Below are 25117 nucleotides of genomic sequence, written 5' to 3'. Positions count from 1 at the left end.
TGACAGCTCAGAGACTGGAGCCTGCTTTGGATTCTGTGTCTCTGTCTCTCTCTGCTCCCCCCACCCCCATTCACACACACACACACACACACACACACACACACACACACACACACTGTCTCTCTCTCTCTCAAAAATAAATAAACATTAAAAAAATTAAAAAATAAAATCTTAAGGGGCAGTTGGGTGGCTCAGTGAGTTGAACATCTGACTCTTGATTTCAGCTCAGGTCATGATCCCAGGGTTGTAAGATCGAGCCCCATGTCGGGCTCTATGCTGAGCATGGAGCCTGTTTAGGATTCTCTCTCTCTCTCTCTCTCTCTCTCTCTCTCTCTCTCTCTCTCTCTCTCTCAAATTAAAAATAATGGCTATGGCGCCTGGGTGGCTCAGTCGGTTGATCGGCCGACTTCGGCTCACGTCATGATCTCGTGGTCCGTGAGTTCAAGCCCCACGTCCGGCTCTGTGCTGACAGCTCAGAGCCTGGAGCCTGTTTCAGATTCTGTGTCTCCCTCTCTCTGACCCTCCCCCGTTCATGCTCTGTCTCTCTCTGTCTCAAAAATAAATAAATGTTAAAAAAAAAATTTTTTTTTAAATAATGGCAAGAAAACAGACACTCAGATCAATGGAACAGAATAGAAAACCCAGAAATGGACCCACAAATGTGTGGCCAACTAATCTTTGACAAAGCAGGAAAGAATATCCAATGGAATAAACACAGTCTCCTCAGCAAGTGGTACTGGGAATACTGGACAGCGATGTGCAGAAAAATGAACCTGGACCACTTTCTTAGACCATACACAAAAAGAAACTCAAAATGGGTGAAAGACCTCAACGTAAGACAGGAAGCCATCAAAATCCTCAAGAAGAAATCAGGCAAAACCTCTTTGATCTTGGCCACAGCAACTTCTTACTCAACACGTCTCCAGAGGCAAGGGAAACAAAAGCAAAAATGAACCACTGGGACCTCATCAAAATAAAAAGCTTCTGCACAGTGAAGGAAACAATCAGCAAAACTAAAACTGAAACTAAAAACTAAAAGGCAACCGACAGAATGGGAGAAGATATTTGCAAATGACATATCAGAAAAAGGTTAGTATCCAAAATCTATAAAGAACTTATCAAACTCAACACCCAAAAAACAAACAATCCAGTGAAGAAATGGGTAAAAGACATGAATAGACACTTCTCCAAAGAAGACATCCAGATGGCCAACCGACACATGAAAAAATGCTCCACATCACTCATCATCAGGGAAATACAAATCAAAACCACCATGAGATACCACCTCACACCTGTCAGAATGGCTAACATTAACAACTCAGGCAACAACAGATGTTGGCAAGGATGTGGGTGCATGTGTCGCTTCGAAACAGCATACTTGTATCCCTTGGAAAAATACCTGGTAGTGCAATTGCTGGGTTGTAGGGTAGTTTTATTTTTAATTTTTGGAGGAACCTCCATACTAGTTGTGAGATGGTGATGAGGATGCAGAGAAAGAGGATCTCTTTTGCATTGTTGGTGGGAATGCAAACTGGTGCAGCCACTCTCGAAAACAGTATGGAGGTGCCTTCAAAAATTAAAAATAGAACTTCCCTACAACCCAGCAATCGCACAACTAGGTCTTTATCCAAGGGATACAGGTAGGCTGTTTTGAAGCGACACATGCATCCCAATGTTTACAGCAGCACCATCAACAATAGCCAAAGTATGGAAAGGCCCAAATGTCCAACGATGGATGAATGGATAAAGAAAATGTGGTACATGTATACAATGGAGTATTACTCGGCAATCAAAAAGAATGAAATCTTGCCATTTGCAACTACATGGATGGAACTAGAGGGTATTATGCTAAGCGAAATTAGCCAGAGAAAGACAAATAACATACGATTTCACTCATATGAGGACTTTAAGACACAGTACAGATGAACACAAGGGAAGGGAAGCAAAAATAATATAAAAATAATGAGGGGGACAAAACATAGGAGACTCTTAAATATGGAGAGCAAACAGAGGGTTACTGGAGGGGTTGTGGGAGGAGGGATGGGCTAAATGGATAAGGGGCATTAAGGAATCTACTCCTGAAATCATTGTTGCAGTATATGCTAACTTGGATGTAAATTTAAAAAATAAATTAAATTAAATTAATTAAATTAAATTAAGTTAAATTAAATTAAAAACTAAACTAAGGGGCTCCTGGGTGGCTTAGTTGTTTAAGTGTCCAACTTTGGCTTGGGTCCTGATCTCAAGGTTTGTGAGTTTAAGCCCCACATCAGGCTCTGTGCTGACAGCTCAGAGCCTGGAGCCTGCTTCAAATTTTGTGCCTCCCTCTGCCTCTGCCCCTCTCCTGCTCATGCTGTGTGTCTGTCTGTCTCTCTGTCTCTCTCTCTCTCTCTCTCTCTCTCTCTCTGTTTCAAAAATAAAGACTTTTTTTAATTTAATAAAAAATAAAAATAAAATAATTAAAATTAAAATTAAATTAAATCTTTAAATAAATAAAAAAATAGACAACATAAAAAGTAGGGAAAACTATCAGGACTTTTATGATGGTATATCTTGGGTTTCTTATCCACTGAAAATTTTAAGTGAGAACTCTATTACTTACACTATGCAATACAATTTTTGCCTCATATAATTTTTAACATAATGTAAGTATAAGTCTAATAATAAATTCTACTTCTTCTAAAACTAGCCATCTTACATACCAGGTAGCACCAGCCCCAGGTCAATACCTTGGGAACATCTTTGACTCTTTCTTCTCCTCTTAATATCTTATCAGGTACCACAAAAACAAACTTTGTTCAAGGTTCTCAACCTCACATTGGACAATGTTGAAACTGATTCCTAAGTAGCCTTATAACCTCTTCTTTTCTCCCTATTCTCTATTCATCCCACTGTCACTGCAAAATAAATCTTTATTAAGTATGGATTTTGCAATGTATCTCTGTTACTCAAGGATTTTTAATGAGTTCACACTGGCTGAAAGATTTAATAAATCCAAGTTCTCATCCTGCAGTTCAGATTTCTTCCCTGAAACTTCTATATCTCATCCCATGTCCAGAGTGCATATAACCACTAAAATGGATGTTAACAATCATAGAAGTGAGAGTTGTCTGTGTTAAATAAAATAACATGACTACACAATGTCTAAAACATAGACACTATCATAAACAACTCCTCCACCTGGATGCCCTGTTGATAGTATTTGTCAAACCATGTTATAAATGCCCAATTATTTATTTTTTAATTTCCATTCTGGCACAAACAGATACTTCTGTAAATGACAAACACATATTTAGATGATGTGCAACTAGCAAACTGCTATGGATGTCTAAAAGCTTACTCTCATTTTCTGTACTTATTTTGTTGCATACAGTAACAAATACTTCACTATTACCAGTTCGTGGACCTGCACTACCAGTTCATCCTCCACTAACTGAAAACTGAACTCACTATCTTTCCACCCATATTTGCTCTTTATCATACCTTTACTATTTTGTAAGAGGCATCGCTGTCTACATCTGTTCAAAATCCTCAAATGACTTCCACAACTCATTTTTTTAGTGGGCAAAAAAAATCCTAAAAGATATTCCTAAAAGATATTCAAATGGTCAACAATATATGAAAAAGTAGTCCAACATTATTAGTCCACAAGGTGCCACCCATAAGAATGGCTAAAATTAAAAAGATGGACAACACCAAATGTTGATGAGGTTAATGGAACAACTCCTACACGGCTGGGGGAAATATAAGATGGTACAAAAAGGTTTGGAGTCTGTTATAAAACTGACCACATTCCTACCCTATGAAGCTGCAATTCCACTTTTAGGCATTTACCTAAGAGAAATGAACACACACTTAACAAAAAGACTTACAGAAGATCTTCACAGCAGCTTTAGTCAGAAAAGGCAAAAGCTACAAATAGCACAGCTATCCATCACTAAAAGAAGGGATAAACTATGGTATATTCATAAGTTAGGAGTATTATTTGGCAATAAAAAGGAATAAACATCATGGGTGAATCTCATAAACATGCTGAGTGAAGGAAGCCTTCCACACAAAAAAAGAAAAAGTGCATATAGTATAATAGCACAGGAAGTTATAAAACAGGCAACACTAATCTATAGTGAGGGAAAAAATGAAAACAGTGGTTGCTTCTGAATGGGATGGAAAAAAATTAACTAGGAATAGACATGAAGGAAATTTCTTCAGTGATAAACATGTTCTGTATCTTGACAGAGATCTGGGTTACCTAGGTGTATGCATTTATCAAAGCTCAATAACTTGACATATTAAGAATTGTGTATTTAATGGTTGTAGAGTTTATCCAACAAAAATTAATCAAATATTGAACTCTAATTAATGATAGCACGAAAAAATAGGGTAAAGTATACTGAAGTTTACAATTTATTTTGAAATGCATTGAACAAGATGGATATGAAATAAAGGAAGTATAGTAAAATTTTAATGGTTCAAATCTAGGTGTAGATATACATGCTTTCACCATAAAATTGTCACAACTTTGCTCTACATTTGAAATTTGTGAAGTCTGTAGTTGACAAAGCTCTAGCCCACGACCACTTCTCAGGCATCATCTCCAAGCATTCTTCACCTTGCCCACCCACCTCCAGCTAAACTGCCTCCTTGCTGTTCTTGAACACAGGAAACAAAGTCCTACCACAGAGGACTGGATTTGAATGTTCCTCCTTCAAATACCCATAAGGATCACTCTTCCACACTTTTGCTCAAAAGATCTTTGAGAGAGACTTCCCCAGGCCACCCTGTATAATACAGCAACCCACAGCAACATCAACCACCCCATCCTAACACTTACCATCATCTAGTATGCTAGATGTTTATTATCATCTTCCTCCCTACCACACAAAGAATGATTTTGTTTTGTTCATTGCTGTTTTCCCAGCACCTTGAACAGGGTCTGGCTTATAAACAAAAATCAATAAATCTTTGCTGAGTAAGTGAATTAATAAATGAATGGGGTAAGTACAAATGGCTTTACAAGAATGCAATCTGGAAACTCTATCAAGAGCCTTGGTGTATCTACTTTCATTGATCTCTCCAAATTACATGATCATAAAGATATTTGTCTCAATATTCTTTAAGAAGACAAAAACTTAAAAAATCTAAATCAATGTCCAACCATACAGGAAAGAACATTTCCACCTCAGAGCCACAGACTTTACTGTTTGCTGTTTCAAGCTTTCCCTGGCTAAATCCTAACTTCTAGGCCACTTTCTTACTATAATCTCTTATTCTTTTCCTTGAATTTCAATTTAAGTTGTATATTAATTGATTTTTATTTAAATTCACCTCCCCTACTAGCTCCATTAAAGCAAACACCATGTCTGTTTTGTTCAAAATACATTATTTTATCCCAGGCCTGTGCTGAATAAATGAACACCTTTTAAGTCCTCATAGTTCACAGCACGAGATCACTCTATGTATAAGACTCGGAGAAAAGAAAAATAACGAATGTAAGTATGATGTATTAAAATAACTGAAATATATACTGAGATAAGAGCTAATAGAATTAAAGGAGTCATGAAAGGAAAAGTATAGAGCTGCTTTTTTTAAAACAAATCTCATAAAACTATTTGGCTTTTAGTCCATGTACAACCTTTATTTATTTATTTTTTTTAATTAAGAATTTTAAGCACAAGAACCTGTATTTATATTACCAAAAAGAGGCAAAGAGATTGTTAGGCATGAATAGGAAAAGGGCCTGTTTATCCAAAACATCAACAAATAATCATTCTTTCTTACATCAGATGTGTTGAAAAAAGAAGGGACTGACAGCTTGGGAAAGCCAGTGTTTTCCTACAGCCACCCTGTAAACAAAAGTGGTGGGGACTAGGCAGTCGAGAAACTACTTCTGGGCAGTTCTGCTTCTGAGCTAACTCCACTTAACTGTCTGTCAAGGCACTATTTAAGCCTTGTTCAAATTTGTGCAATTTGTAAACAATTTTTTAAATGTTTACCCAGGATATGTTTATTTTCTTCATCTGAGACTCACAGGTTATATAAAATCAACACGAGGGAACCCTGTTCACAAACCTGAAGCAAAAACTGAGCTATTGTTTGGACAGGGATTGACTTTCTGCCCACTCACACTTACTCAAAAGCAAATATGATTTATGGTCTGCAAAGACTCCTAAGAGCTGGGATTATTCCTGGGTTGACCAACATAAAGCTCCCCACTGTCTAGCACATGGTAACACTTAAGTGATTACTGAATAACTGACTAGTGATAAACAAGTTTTGGAAGGGGTTAGTTAGTAATGGGTAACAGTCATGATACTCTATAAAAGATGAATATTTGAAGCCATATCATAACCTTTCACAATGAACACTGGTGTACTTGCATGGCATATCTTTTGCTATCACATTTGGAGAGTAATGAAGTACAGCTCTGAGATCATACGCTTTGAAGACGAAGTCAGATAGAACTGGGTTTGAATTCTAATCCCGCCTCTTACATGTAGTGTGATGTTAACACCTATAAATACGACAACTTCTACCTCACAGTATACAACAGATGAGATCATGTGTATATAAAATGCTTTGGACATAGTAAGAGCACCATCAATGCAACAGAAGGAGCCTATTTTCCCAAAATGCCTCCTAATTCATGAAATAGTTCTCACAGAGCTATAATACTACAAGAGTAAACAACCAGCTAATGAATATTCCATGAAGAAAAGATTATTCAAGTCTCTCAAAATACAATCTGGGCATAAGAACTATTTTAAAGAAGTAATTTAAATTAGTCAGAAAACTTTTAAAGTTACTCACAGCTAAACACAAGTTAACTTTAAAACTATTAAAAGTGATACCTCTAATTATAACCGAAACAACTGGGTAGCCTGAGTACCACCAAAGGAATGTGCTCAATCCAGTCAACACCCCTAATCACACAGACTCAACCTTCTTGTTAAAAGCTCTAGCTTCCCCTCTGCCTTCAAGTCTGTCAACAGACAGCATAAGGGTTTAAAATGTTGTATCTATTAATAAGAAAAAGTTACACTTACAAAATCTTTTCCTCTGATCACAACCTAGAAATATTTCTCTTGGTAGGGGGAAAAAAAACAAAAAACACTGCCTAATTTTAAGTCCTTTGTCCATGTCTTTGGCATGATACTTAAATCACAAACAACACTGTAGACCCATGAAAAAACATCAACTACACATCCAAAAAAGGCAAAAGAAAGAGGACACTCATTATATGACATATCAGCAGGATTCTTCTACCTCTGAAAAAAAAAAAGCCAATCTTTAAAAACAAGAAATATAAAACCCCAAACCCTAAATAATAATACCATACATAATTAATTATATGATTAGATGAAAGACTGAAGTTCGTGATTTATCAAAGAATAATTTTTTACTAAAAATGTTAAAGAATTATGAAGTCCAATGTGATCATTACTTAATAATCCTTATGCCACTGAAGCCAAATTCTGTACTCAAGAACATCTCAAATTCCTTTAAATTTGACATAATAAACTATGTTTTCCTATAAATCTTTTAAGAGTTGGTATTACCCAATGGAACCAAAAAGAGGGGGCAAAAATTTTAGCAGAAACACACACATACAACAATTTGGGGAATGAATTTATTAAAGGTATAAATTAAAAGTCTCTGTATTGACCCTGAGACTCCAACTGCAAAAGAACCACGCAACAGAAGTTCCCCTTCCCCCTATCATCTACTGGAGAGATACGATATTTAGGCCATGCCAGAATGTAAGTACAAGCCAAATTATGCAATCTTTACTACAGTTCACTCAGCTATGATCCTACCTAGCCTCTTCCTCTTTTAGGACATTTTATTTTTCGTCATCCCAAAGAGGAAGATGTAAGATTTAACAGGCAAACTGGGACCAATATTAGGCAATTTTAAACATTTATCAAAATTTAGATTTATCTTATACGGATACACAGACATAAAATAACCTTTGTTCAAATTCACATATTATATCATTATGGCTAAGAGCAGGGAAAAAAAAAGACATTCAAGTTTTTTCAATATAGGAAATAAATGACATAAATTAAAGAAAATCCAAACAATGGAATTATACACAGCTATAACCTTCAAAGAAGAAGCTCTCTGAATATTGACATTAAGAGTAAAACACAGGGGCACCTGAGTGGCTCAGTCGGTTAAGCGTCCGACTTTGGCTCAGGTCACGATCTCACAGTTCGTAGGTTCAAGCCCCACGTCCGGCTCTGTGCTGACAGTCCAGAGCCTGGAGCCTGCTTTGGCTTCTGTGTCTCCCTTTCTCTCTGCCCCTCCCCTGCTCACACTCTGTCTCCCTCTCTCTCTCAGAAATAAATAAACATTAAAAAAAATTTTTTTTAATTAAAAAAAAAGTAAAACACAGCAAGGTATAGACTAAGTTGCATAATATGCTACCATCTTTTAGAGAGGGCAGGGTGGCAGAAACAGATTTATTTATGTTATCATTTGCATAAAATACAGCCATAGGGATACATAAGAAACTAGAAATCTTAGTTGCCCCGAGGGGAATCCTAGTTGCCTCGAGGGGAAATGGGGGACAAGGGTGGAATGGAGGTTTTTTAACCCTTTGTAACTTGAATTTTGTACCACATAAATGTTTTAACTGATTCAAAACATTGATTTTTAATGACTGCTAATTTAAAAAAGAAAAGAGGGGGGCCTGGATGGCTCAGTCAGTTAAGCATTGACTTCAGCCCAGGTCATGATCTCAGGGTTCATGAGTTCGAGTCCCACATCAGGTGAGCTCGAGTCCCGCTTCGGGTGAGCCCCACTTCTCTCTCTCTCTGCCCCTCGTGGAATTCTCTCTCCCTCTCTATCCCCTCCCTTGCTCATCTGCACCCTCTCACTCTCTCCAAAAAAAATTTTGATTAATTAATTAATTAATTTAAAAAGAAAAAAGAAAAGAAAAAGCCTTCTGCAAGCTTTTTTACCATTCTGGAAAATAGAAGGGAAATAATAATAATAATAACTACTTAATAGAGTTAATGAGACCTTACAGAAAGTATCACCAGATTTCACATCAGCTAGCATGGTGGAAAGTATTATATTTTAGGGTTTCAACCTTCTTCATACTTACCGGGATGCTCCAGACTTGCATTCCATCACTGTAGCCGATCATAATCAGCAGAGGCGGCTCATTCCCAGTGCTGTGTATTTCATGAAATTCCAGATTTCTTGATGTATCTGCATTAGAATTAAGTCACAAAGAAGCAAATTAAAAAGTAAACAACTACTCTTCTTTAATATTATTAGTGTAACAGTTGTTTAAATTGTTTTTCAATGATGTATCACTAAATTCTATTCCTGAAAACATTATTACACTATATAATCCAACTTAACTAGCTTGGGTTTAAATTTTAAAAAAAGAAAAATAAATAAACAAACATTTTTTCAATAAAAAGTATTTGGAAGACATCATTTAAAAGAAAGTGAACAGGGATCAGGAAGCTGAAATTAGAAAACTAGTATTTTTTTTTTAACAGTACTTATAATTATCTGCACAAGTAAGGTTTTAAAAACCAAAGTCTCATTAGAGAACTTGGGAATATTAATACCAGGAACAAAACCATCTATCTGTAAGTGATACATGAAAATAAAAAACTTTACTAAAATTAATTAAATATAAATATGAAGTGTAATCTGCTAGAATTTCTAATATTTGTAAATTTAACAGTGGAAGACAAGTTATATTCCTTCATGTATAGGAAGTGAATCCTGATATACCTGAACACCAGGCATAGAGTCCACTACAAGAGAATTATATGTACTTGTGTAATCAACTTCCAATTCACATCAATGAATATTAAGCATCTGTTATAAAATCAATATGACAAAAGATATCCTTCCTGAACAAAACTATTGCACCTCACAAAACACTAATTCAAGCATTCTATTCTTAAATCACAACCTTATCTTCCAGCAAGTTTGCTCAACCACTTCCATTATGATCCATTCTCTGACTTCATTAGGCCCTCAGGTCCACTGACACCCCTACCTTCTCTCTATTCTATAGATCATCTTATATTGACTCTTTCCATCTTACACTCTTGGATCAATTATCTCAGTAACTTCTGTCAATAATCTACAGTCTCAAATCATTTTTTGTGGAATCTCTGCATGGTGCCCAACTCACAAAATCTCAATCCTAGATGAATCCAACTATCCATTATCTTAGTACATTCTATGGCAATCCAGCACTGCTATAGAAATATCACACAAAATATCACCTAGGGGCACCTAGGTGGCTCAGTCAGTTAAGCATCTAACTTTGCCTCAGGTCATAAGCTCACAGTTCATGAGTTCAACCCTCACATCAGGCTCTCTACTGTCAGCACAAAGCCCAGTTCGGATACTCTGTCCACCTCTCTCTCTTCTCTTCTGCTCTCACACACATGCCCACACATGCTCACTTTCTCTCTCTCTCAAAAATAAAAAAAAAAAGTTTTTAATCTTTAAAAAAAAGAAATATTACACAATCCTACTATATTATCTATTACATTAAAATGAAGAATTTCAATTAATCATGAGCCACCCTTACCAGAAAAGTGAAAAGGCAAGCCACAGCAGGGGAAAAGAGACTTGTAACAAATATAACCCCACAAGGACATATCTCATACACATAACAATTAAAAATCAATATGAAAAAGTCATTAGAAAAAGAGGCTGGAGATGTGAAAAAACACTTCAAAAAAAGGATATTCAAATAAATCCATCATCAATAAATATGAAAAGTAGCTCAATCGCATTTGTAATTAAGGAAGTGTTGATTAAAACCACAATGACAAAGGGCCCCTGGGTGGCTCAGTCGGTTAAGCACCCAAACTTCAGCTCAGGTCATGATCTTACAGATCTCATGGTTCATGAGTTCGGGCCCCACATCGGGCTCTGTCCTGACAGCGCAGAGCCTGGAGCCTGCTTCAGATTCTGCATCTCCGTCTCTCTCTGCCCCTCCCCCGCCCTCTCTCTCAAAAAAATAAACAAACGTTAAAAAAAATTTTTTTTTAAACCACAATGACAAAACCAAGGGGCAGGATGTGGAATAAAGTAATTGTTTATCTACTGCTAGTGAATGTAAAACAGTACAATCACTTTGGAAAACAGTTTGACAATATATTCTCAAATTGAAGATACCATGCCCTTTGACCAAGTAGTTCTACTCCAGATATACACTCATTTGAAGCCAAGAGACAAGCACAGGAATATTCATAGCAGCATTAACTTTAAAAATTTTTTTCAAGCCTATTTATTTTTTTCTTAGTAATCTCTACACCCAACGTGGGGCTTGAACTCACAACCCCTAGATCAAGAGTCACACACTCTACCGACCGAGCCAGCCAGGCACCTCCATAGCAACAGTGTTTGTAAAGAGCCAACAGCTGGAATCAATCCAAATGTCCATCAAAACGAAAGTGGAAAAGCACAGTGGGTATATTGCAACAATGGAATAGTACTGAGCCACTGCCATACATCATAACATGGATGAACGTACGAACATAATAAGCAAAAGAAGCCAGATATAAAAAAAACTATATAGTGAAGAATTTTATTTATGTGAAATTCAAAATCACTAGGCAATTAGGTAGCAATATTCTATTTCTTACCCTAGTTGATTGTTACACAGGTGGTTTTGTAAAAATTTGTTCACTGAGCCATACTTTTGTATTATTTACCATGATATATTTGCACAATAAATAAGGTTTTAAAAAATCATAAATTGAAACAATAATATCCCTCTTCCTTTATTTGACTTCATTACTCTCCTCTCCTTCTAGAAGCTAAATTCCTTGATTATTTGCCACTGTCATCTATTCTGCATTTCTTTCACCCCAAATCCATTTCAAAACGTTTTCTGTTCTCACTGATAATCAATATAACCTCAGCAATAATCTCCAAGTTGTTGAATGCAATATGTGTTTTTTAAGCCCATCTTTTCAGACTATTTAGCAGCTATAATCAATGCTCATCAGTTTCTCCTTAAAATATTTTCCTTTGGTTTTCCATGTACAACCTTCTCCTAGTTTTCCTCCTATTGCTGTAATCATTCCTTCACCATTTCCTCCACTGGCTCAACCCTTTCCACCTATTCTTTAAATATTGAAGTTGTCCAAAGCTAATTCCTAAACACTCTTTTCTTCTCACAATATACCCTCTCAAGTGGTCTCATTCCATCCACTAATTCCATTAGTGTATGCTAGTGACTTCCTCAACATAGGTTTTTGGACGTCTCAGCAGAAAATCAAATTCTACTCAAAGATGATTTCCCGGGCACCTCGGTGGCTCAGTTGGTTAAGACTCTCACTTCGGCTCAGGTCACTGTCTCGTGGTTCATGGGTTTGAGCCCTGCATCAGGCTGTGGGCTGACAGCTCAGAGCCTGGAGCCTGCTTTGGATTCTGTGTCTCCCTCTCCTCCTCTCACGCACACACACTCTCTCTCTCTCTCTCTCTCTCAAAAATAAACATTAAAAAAAAAAAAAAAAGAAAGATAATGATTTTGTCGCAAACCTGATCTTCCTCCAAGGTTCACCATTTTGGTGAATAGCATGATTATCTAGCCAGTTGGCAAAGTCAGGAATCACCTTCTTCCTTCTCTCTTGCAATAAATCTACCACCAATCTATCACCTGTGTCTTCCTAAACAGCTCTCTTCTTACACCAACATCAACTCCAAAAGCATAAAATGGCTTCCTGCATCCACCATTGCCCATAAACTCCATACAACAGGTGCTTTTTTAAAAAATACAAATAATGACATACTTCTTCACCTCCATCCACTATATTAGTTATGCCCCATTGCTCAACTATAAAGATCAAAATGTTTAACAAAGCTTATAATCAGTCATTTTTTTTACTTTCTTTTGACACAAATTCACTGGCACAAAGTTAACAGCACATGGTTCTATGTCTAGGAAAATTCAGAATTACAAACTTATTTTCCAAGGGCATAATTCTCTTTATATCTAACATCAATACGGTCTTTCATAGTTTTCGATGTGCTCTGATACCTAGATCATCTAATCTGACACACAACAATCCTGTTTTATACAAAGAGCAGGAGCCAATTTCATTTTGACAAATTAGGTATAATTTACTCAAAACTGAAGAAATACCTCAGGATTTTTTTTTTTTTTTGAGAGATATTACATGTGAGCACAGGAGAAGGGCAGAGGGCGGGGGAAGGAGGAGGTGGAGAGAGAGAGAGAGATTTTGAGAGAATCTTAAGTCTCACACCTAGCACAGAACCAACTTGGGGCTCAATCTCATGACCATGAGATCATGACCTAAGCCAAAATCAAGAGTCAGACACTTCACCAATTTATCCACCCAGGTGCCCCAATAAATCTCCAGATTCTTGATACGCAATCCAGGTATCTTTCTAATACAGCTACCATCTTGATCACAGATTATTATTTTTAGAAGGGCTCAAATGCCACATATAAAACCCTGAGGTCATTATATGAACAAAATCTCCTTTCTCTTATTTTAGATTCTGCTTAGTCACTTGCACTACTTTTCTTTCTCTGGATGGTGGTACAGAAGACTTCATTACTCTTGAATGAAACTCCTAATTTTATAAAAATTGTATGCATCCTTATTCTTTGACTTTCCTTTATATCCTCTATTATACCATCACTGGTTATTCTACCCATAGCTGCTCTTTATCTTCTTTTCTGGTTTCTTTTTTATTCCACCCATAAATATGGATTTCACAGTCTCTCCTTTAGAGATATGTAGCATTCTTTTGTGGTTTTAGACAACTACAATGTTCTCCTTTCATTCACCCATCTTCCAAAACCTTGTCCAGTCTTATAAGTGAACTTCATACTGCACTCTGTACACTCTCCCTCCTTAGAAAAATGTTTGCAATTGGTGGAGGAGGCAGGGGCTGGGTTTTCGACTCACCTAAAAAATCTAGGTGTAAAGTGAAATTAGATCTTTCTCCCAAACCAGCTTCTTCTGTATTCCACATTGTACTAATAGCAGCAACACACTGCCAATACCCAGCTAGGTACACCTGGTGGGTGGCTTAGTCGGTTGAGTGTCCAACTCGATTTTGGCTCAGGTCATGATCCCAGACTCATGATCCACAGTCAGCATGGAGCCTGCTTAAGATTCTCTCTCTCTCTCTCTCTCTCTCTCTCTCTGTCTCTCTCTCTCTTCCTCTGACCCTCTCCCCCACTCACACTCTCTCTAAAATAAAAATAAAATAAAATAAACTGCCAATACCCAGTCTAAAAACTGAGACGTCATTTTTAGTAGATGCTAGTAGATGAATGAGAAGTAAGGCAGAAAAGAATGTTTCAGCCAAAAGGCCCCCTGTACAAAGATTCTGAGGAATGAAAAGTTCTGTGCCATTAATGACCTGAAAGCCAAGTGGGGTTGAAATATAGCTTTTGAGGGGACATAGATGGGAAAAGGAATAAGAGTTTGAAGCACTTGTGAGACATCTAAGTGAAAGGTCTAGGAGACAGCTGAGATGTGGACCCAAGCACACTAGAGCAACAGAGACTTACCGCAGCTATTATCTTTGTATGCTTCACACACTTCTTACTCTAAACCTCCCCCCTTACCTGGTAATTGATCTCACTCCCCACTAAGCATAGGAATAGGCACACAGCCAGTTGAGCCAATTCTAGTACTACATCCTTGGCCATTGCAACTATACCAGTAACTGGAAGGTAATCTTCCTGGATCACCGAAAGAATACTTTGTCCTCCTTGATCATATAGCATAATCATAAAGGTATGATCAGAGAGCTCTGAGTAATCACTGCTCCATCCTCATTAGAGAAGTCAAAGAAGAGAAGCAAGCATTCATAAAGAAGTAGTGGCAAGAAGTGAATGACTAGAAGTTTCAAGCCACTATCCTTTCCAGCTATATGATATGAGTAGGATAAAGAAACTAATTCTCCTGGGGCACCTAGGTGGCTCAATCGGTTAAGCATCCAACTTGATTTTGGCTCAGGTCAGATGATTCCGGGGTCATGGGATCAAGACCCACATCAGACTCCAACTGCACTGAGCATGGAGCCTGCTTGGGATTCTCTCTCTCTTTCCCTCCATCCCTCTCCCCCACTCGTGCTCTCTAAAATATAAATAAATAAATAAATAATTCCCCTATGAAAACTAGTATGGTGCCTCCTCAAAAAAATTAAAAACAGAATTAATGTATGAGCCAACAATTCCACTTATGGATATATACTCAGAAAAAACTGAAAACAGAAACTCAAAGAGAGATTTGTACACAAATATTAATAGCACAATTATTCACAAAGCCAAAAGATGGAAGCAACCCAAATGACCATTGATGAACAAATAAACAAAATGTGATATATACAAACAATGCAATATTATACAGCCTTAAAAAGAAAAGAAATATCATATTGTATATAATATTTAATAATTATTTATATATTTTTATATATATTAAATATAATATAGTATACATTATATCATATTAAAAGGTAATACATGCTACAGCATGGATGAACCTTGACATCTGGAGTGAAATATGCCAGCACATAAAGACAAATGCCACTTACAAAGTGCCTTGAGTAGTCAAACTCATAGAGCCAGAAAGTAAAATGGTGGTTGCCAAGAGCTAATGGGAAGGTGAGAATGTGGTGCTGGGTACAGAGTTTCAGTTTTACAAGATGAAAAGAGGTCTAGGCATTGTTTGCATAACAATGTGAATGTACTTAACACTACTAAACTGTACACTTAAAAATGGTTAAAATGGGGGCACCTGGGCGGCTCAGTTGGTTGAGAGACTCTTAATTTCAGCTCAGGTCATGATCTCATAGTTTGTGGGATTGAGCCCCACAGCAGCCTCTGTGCTGATAGCACAGGGCCTGCTTTGGATTCTGTCTCTCCTTCCCTTTCTGCCCCTCCCCCACTCACTCAGGCTCTCTCTCAATTAAAAAAACATCTTTTTAAAAGATTAAAATGGTAAATTTTATGTTATATGTATTTTACCACAATAAAAAAAATATTTGATTCTCTAAACCAATCACACCTCGAAAAAAAACAAACCTGTTGAATATAAAAATGGATACCTAAGTATAATAGTGAGTACTATACTATACTATAGCATAGTACATATAATACACTATATATCACATGGAATATAGTAGTATACTAGTACTTTTATACTAGAATTGACCAAGTCAAGATGGGCTATGGAGTGATAAGAATTTCCCCTCACAGGCTAGAAGGTTGGCAGTTCTTGTAATACTATAGAAAACCAGCTGGTTAACATGATGCATTTTGGGACTCAAATTATACGCTCACCTTTAGGGAATCTGATAGAAAATGTTAGGATATTAACTTGCTTCGGCTACTTCTTGTGCTTTTTCCAGTACAATGCCTCAAGAAAAACAAGCTTAGATATAAACCAGACTGCCTGGAAGCAGAAAGAGAATAGTGACAATGACACTAAGGGACATAATCACACTTTCCAATGAGTTCCAAAAGCAGTAGTCTCTACCTAACACCAAGTCAAAGTTAATGCAATGATTAAGAATGGCGACACCTAGGAAAACCCAGGATTAGAGAGTCCCAATAAGCCATGATCCTTAGAATTATCTTCTGTCAGTCGTCAACTACTCAACCCCCAACCATGATAAGTCATAATGAAACGGGCTGCAATTTGGAGACAAAGGGCCAACTGGTACCACTCTTATCATTCCAAACTAAAAAGCAGAGCTTCCAGGCCTGATGAAAGGAGGAAAAAGCAACCACCAGAGCAGAATTTTCAATTAGAACACTGTAACTTTTAATTTAATTAATAGCTAATAGAGTTTCATTAATAATATAAAATAATTTAAATCTATAGACAGCTAATAACCTTCTAAATTATTCTGCAAGACTTTGAATGGCACACTGGACCAGACTGACTTAAGAGATATATTCACAACATTTCATCATAAAGCAGCAGAACACACATTAGTGCACATGGAACACTCTCCTGAATAGATCAGATCACATATTTGGTCACAAATCAGTCCTCAACAAGTAGAAAAAGACTGAGATCATATCATGTATACTTTCAGACCACAACACTATGAAACTTGAAGTCAACCACAAGAAAAATTTGGAAAGACGATAAATACATGGAGGCTAAAGAACACCCTACTAAGGAATCATTGGGTTAACCAGGAAATTAAGGAAAAAATAAAAAAAAATACATGGAAGAAAATGAAAATAAAAACATAACAGACCAGAACCTTTGGGATGAAGCAAAGGCAATCATAAGAGGGAAGTATATTATAACAGAGGCCTACCTCAAGAAGAAAAGTCTCAAATTCACAACCTAATCTAACACCTAAAGGAGGTAGAAAAGGAACAGCAAATAAAGCCTAAAGCCAGCAGAAGAAGGGAAACAATAAAGATTAGAGCAGAAATAAATGACATAGAAACAGACAAACAAAACAAAACAAGAAACAGAACAGACCAATTAAACTAAAAGCTGGTTTTCTGAAAGAAATAATAAAACTGATATATACCTAGCCAGACTTATCAAAAAGAAAAGATAAGGGACTCAAATAAATAAAGTCACAAATGAAAGAGGAGAGATCACAACCAACACCACAGAAAAACAAACAATTATAAGAGCATATTATGAAAAATTATATGCCAACAAACGGTAATCTGGAAGAAATGGATAAATTCCTAGAAACATACAAACTACCAAAACTGAAACAGGAAGAAATAGAAAATTTGAACAGACTCAAAATCAGCAAACAAATTGAATCAGTAATAAAAAATCTCCCAACAAACAAAAGTCCAGGGTCAGATGACTTCCTAGGGGAATTCTACCAGACATTTAAACCAGACATTGAAAGAAGAGTTAATATACCTATTCTTCTCAAACTGATCCATAAAATAGAAATGGGAGGAAAACTTCCAAACTCATTCTATGAGGTGAGCATTACCTTGATTCCAAAACAAGACAAAGATCCCACTAAAATGGAGAATTACATGCCAATATCCCTGGTGAACATGGACGCAAAAATTCTCAAAAAGATACTAATAAATCAAATCCAACAGTACATTAAAAGAATTATTCACCACAATTCTTGGACTGCAGAAGTGCTTCAATATTCATAAATCAATGTGATATGCTGCATTAATGAAAGAAAGGATAAGAACCATATGATCTCTCAACAGATGCAGAAAAAGTATTTGACCAAATACAGCATCAATTCTTGATAAAAACCTTCAACAAAGTAGGGATAGAGGAAACACCTCAACATCATAAAGGCCATATACAAAAGACCCTTAGCTAATATTCTCAATGGGGAAAAACTGAAAGCTTTTCCTCTATGGTCAGGAACAAGACAGGGATGTCTACTCTTACCACTGTTGCTCAACATAATATTTCAAGTCCTAGCCTCAACAATCAGAAAAACAAAAAGAAATAAAAGGCATCCAAATGGGCATGAAAGGAGTCAAACTTTCACTATTCATAGACAACATGATACTCTATGCAGAAAACCCAAAAGACTCCACCAAAAAATTGCTAGAACTGATACACAAATTCAGCAAAGTCATAGGATATAAACTCAATGTACATTCTGTTGCATTTCTATACACCAATAATGAAGGAGCAGAAAACAAAATCAAGGAATTGATCCCATTTAAAATTGCACCAAAAAAACGTAAGATAGCTAGGAATAAACCTAACCAAAAAGGTAAAAGGTCTGTACTCTGAAAACTATAGAACACTTATGAAAGAAATCGCAGATGACACAAAGAAATGGAAAAACATTCCATGCTCATAGGTCAGAAGAACAAATAGTGTTAAAATGTCTACACTACCCAAAGCAATCTAGCCATTTAATGCAATCCATATCAAATTACCACCAGCATTTTTCACAGAGCTAGAACAAACAATCTTAAATTTGGATGGAACCAGAAAAAGGCTCCAAATAGCCAAAGCAATTTTTAAAAAGAAAAACAAACCTAGAGGCATCACAATTCCAGACCTCAAGCTATAATACAAAGCTGTAGTCATCAAGACAGTATGGTACTGGCACAAAAACAGATATACAGATCAATGCAACACAACAGAAAACCCAGAAATGGACCCACAACTAAATGGTCAATTGATCTTCAACAAAGCAGGAAAAAAATACCCAATGGAAAAAAAGACAGTCTCTTCAACAAATGGTGTGGGGAAAAACTGGACAGCAACATACAAGAGAATGAAACTGGACAACTTTATTACACCATACACAAAAATAAATTAAAAAATGGATGAAAGACCTAAATGCAAGACAGAAAACCAGAAAAATCCTAGAGGACAACACAGGAAGCAATCTGATATTGGCCATGGCAACTTCTTACTGACATGTCTCCAGAGGCATGGGAAACAAAAGCAAAAATGAACTATAGGGATTCCATCAAGATAAAAAGCTTCTGCAGAGCAAACAATCAACAAAATTAATAGGCAGCCTATGGAATGGGAGAAGATATTTGCAAATGATGTACTGGATAAAAGCTTAGTATCCAAAATCTATAAAGAACTTCTCAAACTCAATGGCCAAAAAACAAATAATCCAGGGAAGAAATGGACAGAAGACATGAAGAGACATTCTTCCAAAGAAGGTATCCAGATGGCCAAGAGACACATGAAAAGATGCTCCACATCACTCATAATCAGGGAAATATAAATCAAAACCACAATGAGATACCACTTCAAACCTGTCAGAATGGCTAACATAAACAACACAAGAAACAACAGGTGCTGGTGAGGATGTGGAGAAAGGAGAACCCTCTAATACTGCTGGTAGGAATGCAAACTGGTGCAGCCACTCTGGAAAACAGTATGGAGGTTCCTCCAAAAATTAAAAATAAAACTACCCTACAACCCAGCAATTGTACTACCAGGTATTTTTCCAAGGGATACAGGTGTGCCATTTTGAAGTGACACATGCACCCCAATGTTTATAGCAGCACTATCAACAGTAGCCAAAGTGTGGAAAGAGCCCAAATGTCCAACGATGGATGAACAGATAAATAAGATGTGGTGTGTGTATGTATGTGTGTGTGTGTATATATATACATACATATATACATATATATAAATACATACACACAATGGAGTATTACTTGGCAATCAAAAAGAATGAAAACTTGCCATTTGTAACTACGTGGATGGAACTAGAGATTATTGTGCTAAGCGAAATTAGTCAGAGAAAGACAAATAACATACGACTTCACTCATATGAGGACTTTAAGACACAGAACAGATGAACATAAGGGAAGGGAAGCAAAAATGATATAAAAACAGGGAGGGGGACAAAACATAAGAGACTCTTAAATATGGGGAACAAACAGAGGGTTGCTGGAGGGACTGTGGGAGGAGGGATGGGCTAAATGGGTAAGGGGCATTAAGGAATCTACTCCTGAAATCATTGTTGTACTATATGCTAACTAATTTGGATGTAAATGACTGAAATGAAATGAAATGAAATGAAATGAAATGAAATGAAATGAAATGAAATATTAAAAAAAAAAAAACACCCTGAAAGACTCCACCAAAAAACTACAAGTACTAATAAGTGAATTCAGTAAGGTCACAGGATACAAAATCAGTGTATAGAAATCTGTTGCACTTCTATACACTAACAATAAAGGAGCATAAAGACAAAATGTGAAGGCAGTCCTATTTATGATTGTATCAAAAATAACAAAATACCTAGAAATAAACTTAACCAAAGAGGTGAAAGCTCTGTATTCTAAACGTGATACCTGAAACCATAAATATCCTAGAAGAGAGCACAGGTAGTAATTTCTTGGATATCAGCTGTAACAACACTTTTCTAGATATGTTTCCTAAGGCAAGGGAAACAAAAGCAAAAATAAACTATTTGGTCTATATTTTTTAAAAGCTTCTGTACAGCAGAGGAAACAATCAATAAAACCAAAAGATAACCTTCTGAAAAATAAATAAATAAATAAAAATAAAACAACTACTGTAAGTTCAATAGCACACACAGACTAAAATAATTTTCAAGCAAGACCCATCTACATTTCCAGGTGCATTTTACTTCAATAAAGCAAAGGCTTTATGGAATATTATGCCAGCAATTCTTACTCACTATTCAAAAACAAAACAAAAACAAAAACAAAACAACAGAAACCATGCTTAGGTAAAGATTATTTTGACATTTTCTAAATGTTAATTTTGTGATATTAAAATCATTTTGGTTTTTGTTGTGGACATGAACCTATGCCTTTAAAAATTATTTTCAGTAATCCCTATCAAAATAACACCAGCATTCTTCACAGAGCTAGAACAAACAATCCTAAATTTAGACGGAACCAGAAAAGACCCCAATAGCCAAAGCAATCCTGAAAAAAGAAAACCAAAGCAGGAAGCATCACAATCCTGGATGTCAAGCTGTATTACAAAGCTGTAATCATCAAGACAGTATGGTACTGGCACAAGAACAGATATACAGATCAATGGAACAGAAAAGAAAACCCAGAAATGGGCCCACAAATGAATGGCCAACTAATCTTTGACAAAGCAGGAAAGAATATCCAATGGAAAAAAGATAGTCTCTTCAGCAAACGGTGCTGGGAAAACTGGACAGCAACATGCAGAAGAATGAACCTGGACCACTTTCTTACATCACACACAAAAATAAACTCAAAATAGATGAAAGACATAAACGTAAGACAGGAAGCCATCAAAATCCTAGAGGAGAAAATAGGCAACAACCTCTTTAACCTCAGCCACAGCAACTTCTTACTTGACATGTCTCCAGAGGCAAGGGAAACAAAAGCAAAAATCAACTATTGGGACTTCATCAAGATAAAAAGCTTCTGCACAACTAAGCAAACAATCAATAAAACTAAGAGGCAACCAATGGAATAGGAGAAGATATTTGCAAACGACATATAGAATAAAGGGTTAGTATCCAAAATCTATAAAGAACTTATCAAGTGTAACACCCAAAAAACAAACAATCCAGTGAAGAAATGGGCAAAAGACATGAATAGACACTTTTCCAAAGAAGGCATCCACATGGCTGACACATGAAAAAATGCTCAACATCACTAATCATCAGGGAAATATAAATCAAAACCACAATGAGACACCACCTCACACTTATGAGAATGGCTAACATTAACAACTCAGGCAACAACAGATGGTGGCAAGGATGTGGAGAAAGAGAAACCCTTTTGCACTGCTGATGGGAATGCAAACTGGTGCAGCCACTCTGGAAGACAGTATGGAGGTTACTCAAAAAATTTAAAATAGAACCACCCTACAATCCAGCAATTACACTACTACTTATTTAACCATAGGATACAGGAGTGCTGATTCAAAGGGCCACACGCACCCCAATGTTTATAGCAGCACTATCGACAATAGCCAAGTATGGAAAACGTCCAAATGTCCATCCACTGATGAATGGATAAAGAAGATGTGACATATATATATACATATATATATACACACATACACACACATACACACACATACACACACACACACACGTACAATGGAATATTACTCGACAATCAAAAAGAATGAAATCTTGCCATCTGAACGTGTATGGAACTAGAGCATATTATGCTAAATGAAACAAGTCAGTCAGAGAAAGACAAATAGACGATTTCACTCAGGTAGAATTTAAGATAAAAAATAGATGAACATAAGGGAAGGGAAGCAAAAATAATATAAAAACAGGGTGGGGGACAGGGCGCCTGGGTGGTTCAGTCAGTTAAGTGTCCGACCTCGGCTCAGGTCATGATCTCGCAGTCCATGAGTTCAAGCCCCACGTCGGGCTCTGTGCTGACAGCTCAAAGCCTGGAGCATCTTCGGATTCTGTGTCTCCTCTCTATGCTCCTCTGCCTCTCATACTCTCTCTCTCTCTCTCTCAAAAATAAATAAACATTAAAAAATTAAAAAAAAAACAGAGTGGGGGACAAAATATAAGAGACTCTTAAATACAGAGAATAAACTGAGGGTTGCTGGCAGGGTGTTGGGTAGGGGGAAGGACTAAAGGGGTGGGGGCAATAAGGAGGACACTTGTTGGAATGAGCACTGGGTGTTATATGTAATTGATTAATCACTAAATTCTATTCCTGAAATTATTATTACACTATATGTTAACTTGGATTTAAATTTAAAAAATAATTTAAAGCTAAGGGGCACCTGGATGGCTCAGTCAGTTGAGCGTCCAACTTAGGCTCAGGTCATGATCTCACAGCTCGTGAGTTCAAGCCCCGTGTCAGGCTCTGTACTGACAGCTCAGAGCCTGGAGCCTGCTTTGGATTCTGTGTCTCCCTCCCTCTCTATGCCTCTCCTGCTCTCACTCCGTCTCTCTCCCTCAAAAATAAATAAACATTTAAAAAATAATAGTAATTAAAAGTTAAAAAATAAAAAAATAAAAATTATTTTTAATATTTCACATATGTCATATAACAAGCTTTGCTACCATCTGGCACTAATATTTCCAAGACGACAACCATTTGCTTTGTTATTAAGGTAAGTAAGTTCTCTAGGGGCACCTGGGTGGCTCAGTCAGTTAAGCATCCAACTTTGGCTCAGGTCATGATCTCACAGTTTTTGGGTTCAAGCCCCACATCAGGTTCTATGCTGACCATTCAGAGCCTGGAGCCTGCTTTGGATTCTGTGTCTCTCTGACTCTCTCCTGCTTGAACTCTGTCTCTTCTTCAAGAATAAACATTAAAAAAAAAAAAAAGGAAAGAAAGAAAGTGCTCTAATGCTAAGCCTGGCTGGCTCAGTCAATGGAGCATACAACTCTTGATCTCAGGGTTGTGGCTTTGACCCCCACACTGGAAGCAGACATTACTTAAGAATAAAATCTTTAAAAAAAGAAAAAAGAAAGAGAGACAGAAAGAGCTCTCTAATACTTTCTGACATCCACAAAACAAAATATGCTTCCAGAAAAGAAAGAAGAGTCTGAATTCAAGAGGAAAAGATAGAAAACAAAAGATGAATAGTTACCTAGTTATTAATGAAGGAAAGGAAAAAAGAAGAAAGGATACACTAGTAAACAAGGCTATTTAACAGTCATAAAAAGAAAGAAAATCAAAGATATAAGAAGCTTTCAAAGGCAAACATAGTAGGAAAAGTTTATAAGTCATAAATAATTACCCATACAAATGAATTTTTATTTCCCACAAAGAGAGCCCAACAAGTTGCTATTATTTGAATGAATCAGCTAATAAAAAACCCAAAATGCAAAAAAAAAAAAAAAACAATTTGCAGAAGTGCTACTTAGCTTCTCTCTCCTGGACAGTAGCTTAAAGAAAAAAAAATACAGCATCACATTTTTAAAGTCTTAGAGGAGATGAAGACTCAAGAGTATGATATCGGTCAAAGCCCCACTAGGAAATGAAAATAATTCAGTGTGTTCATAACTGAGAATTTAATAAAGACAACTGGTTACAGACGACAGAATAGCTGAGAGACTAAAAAAGGAACTTTGAGGCTGCCTATCGTATTAACAACAGTAGGAAACCATTACCACCCCTAGGCTAGGGAGACAGAGAGTATAGGATGCTGGGTCATCTGGCAAAAACTGGAACACCAATGGAACTGCCTGGAAGAAGCTAGAACGACAGAGGAAATGCAGTCACTAACAGAGAGAGGAGAAGGAATAATACTCTTCCCTTTCTCCCATCCTCTCATTCAATTTCTCACCTATGCCTCCCAAACTCAGCAGAAGACAACAGACATGGTATCATGGGAAAAAGACAATGGGCAGCCACCTTGCAAGGGAGCAGGATGGAGCAAAGAAATGGAATGCAGTAATGTATCTGAGAACAAAAGAGCCAACCCAGACATAAATCCTGTCCAGAAAAAAATGTTAAAAGTCTAAAAAGTTCAACAGTAATAAGTGTGCAGTTATAAATCCTATACAACTGATCAAACATTAACTTCTCTAAGAAATCTTTATGTCCTAAAGCTTAAGGCTAGGCACCATATGTTACAGTTACTTTAAGACTTGTACAATACAGGGGCGCCTGTGTGGCTCAGTCGGTTAAGTGTCCAACTTCGGCTCAGGTCATGATCTTACTGTTCGTGAGTCCAAGCCCATCGGG

General features: G+C 36.7%; 1 protein-coding gene across 1 annotated transcript in view; it reads right to left on the bottom strand.

The window, feature by feature from the left end:
• BCAS3 (BCAS3 microtubule associated cell migration factor) overlaps positions 1-25117 on the bottom strand; it is a 606762-nt gene that overhangs the window by 569582 nt on the left and 12063 nt on the right. The window contains exon 7 of the mRNA XM_053211840.1: positions 9110-9216. Coding sequence (XP_053067815.1) covers positions 9110-9216 — 107 coding nt within the window. The remainder of the gene's footprint in view (positions 1-9109; positions 9217-25117) is intronic.

The sequence above is a fragment of the Acinonyx jubatus genome, chromosome E1 (assembly GCF_027475565.1).
Source record: "Acinonyx jubatus isolate Ajub_Pintada_27869175 chromosome E1, VMU_Ajub_asm_v1.0, whole genome shotgun sequence".
Taxonomy (NCBI): domain Eukaryota; kingdom Metazoa; phylum Chordata; class Mammalia; order Carnivora; family Felidae; genus Acinonyx; species Acinonyx jubatus.
The sequence above is the reverse complement of the archived record's forward strand: the minus strand, read 5'-3'. Positions and strand labels throughout refer to the sequence as shown.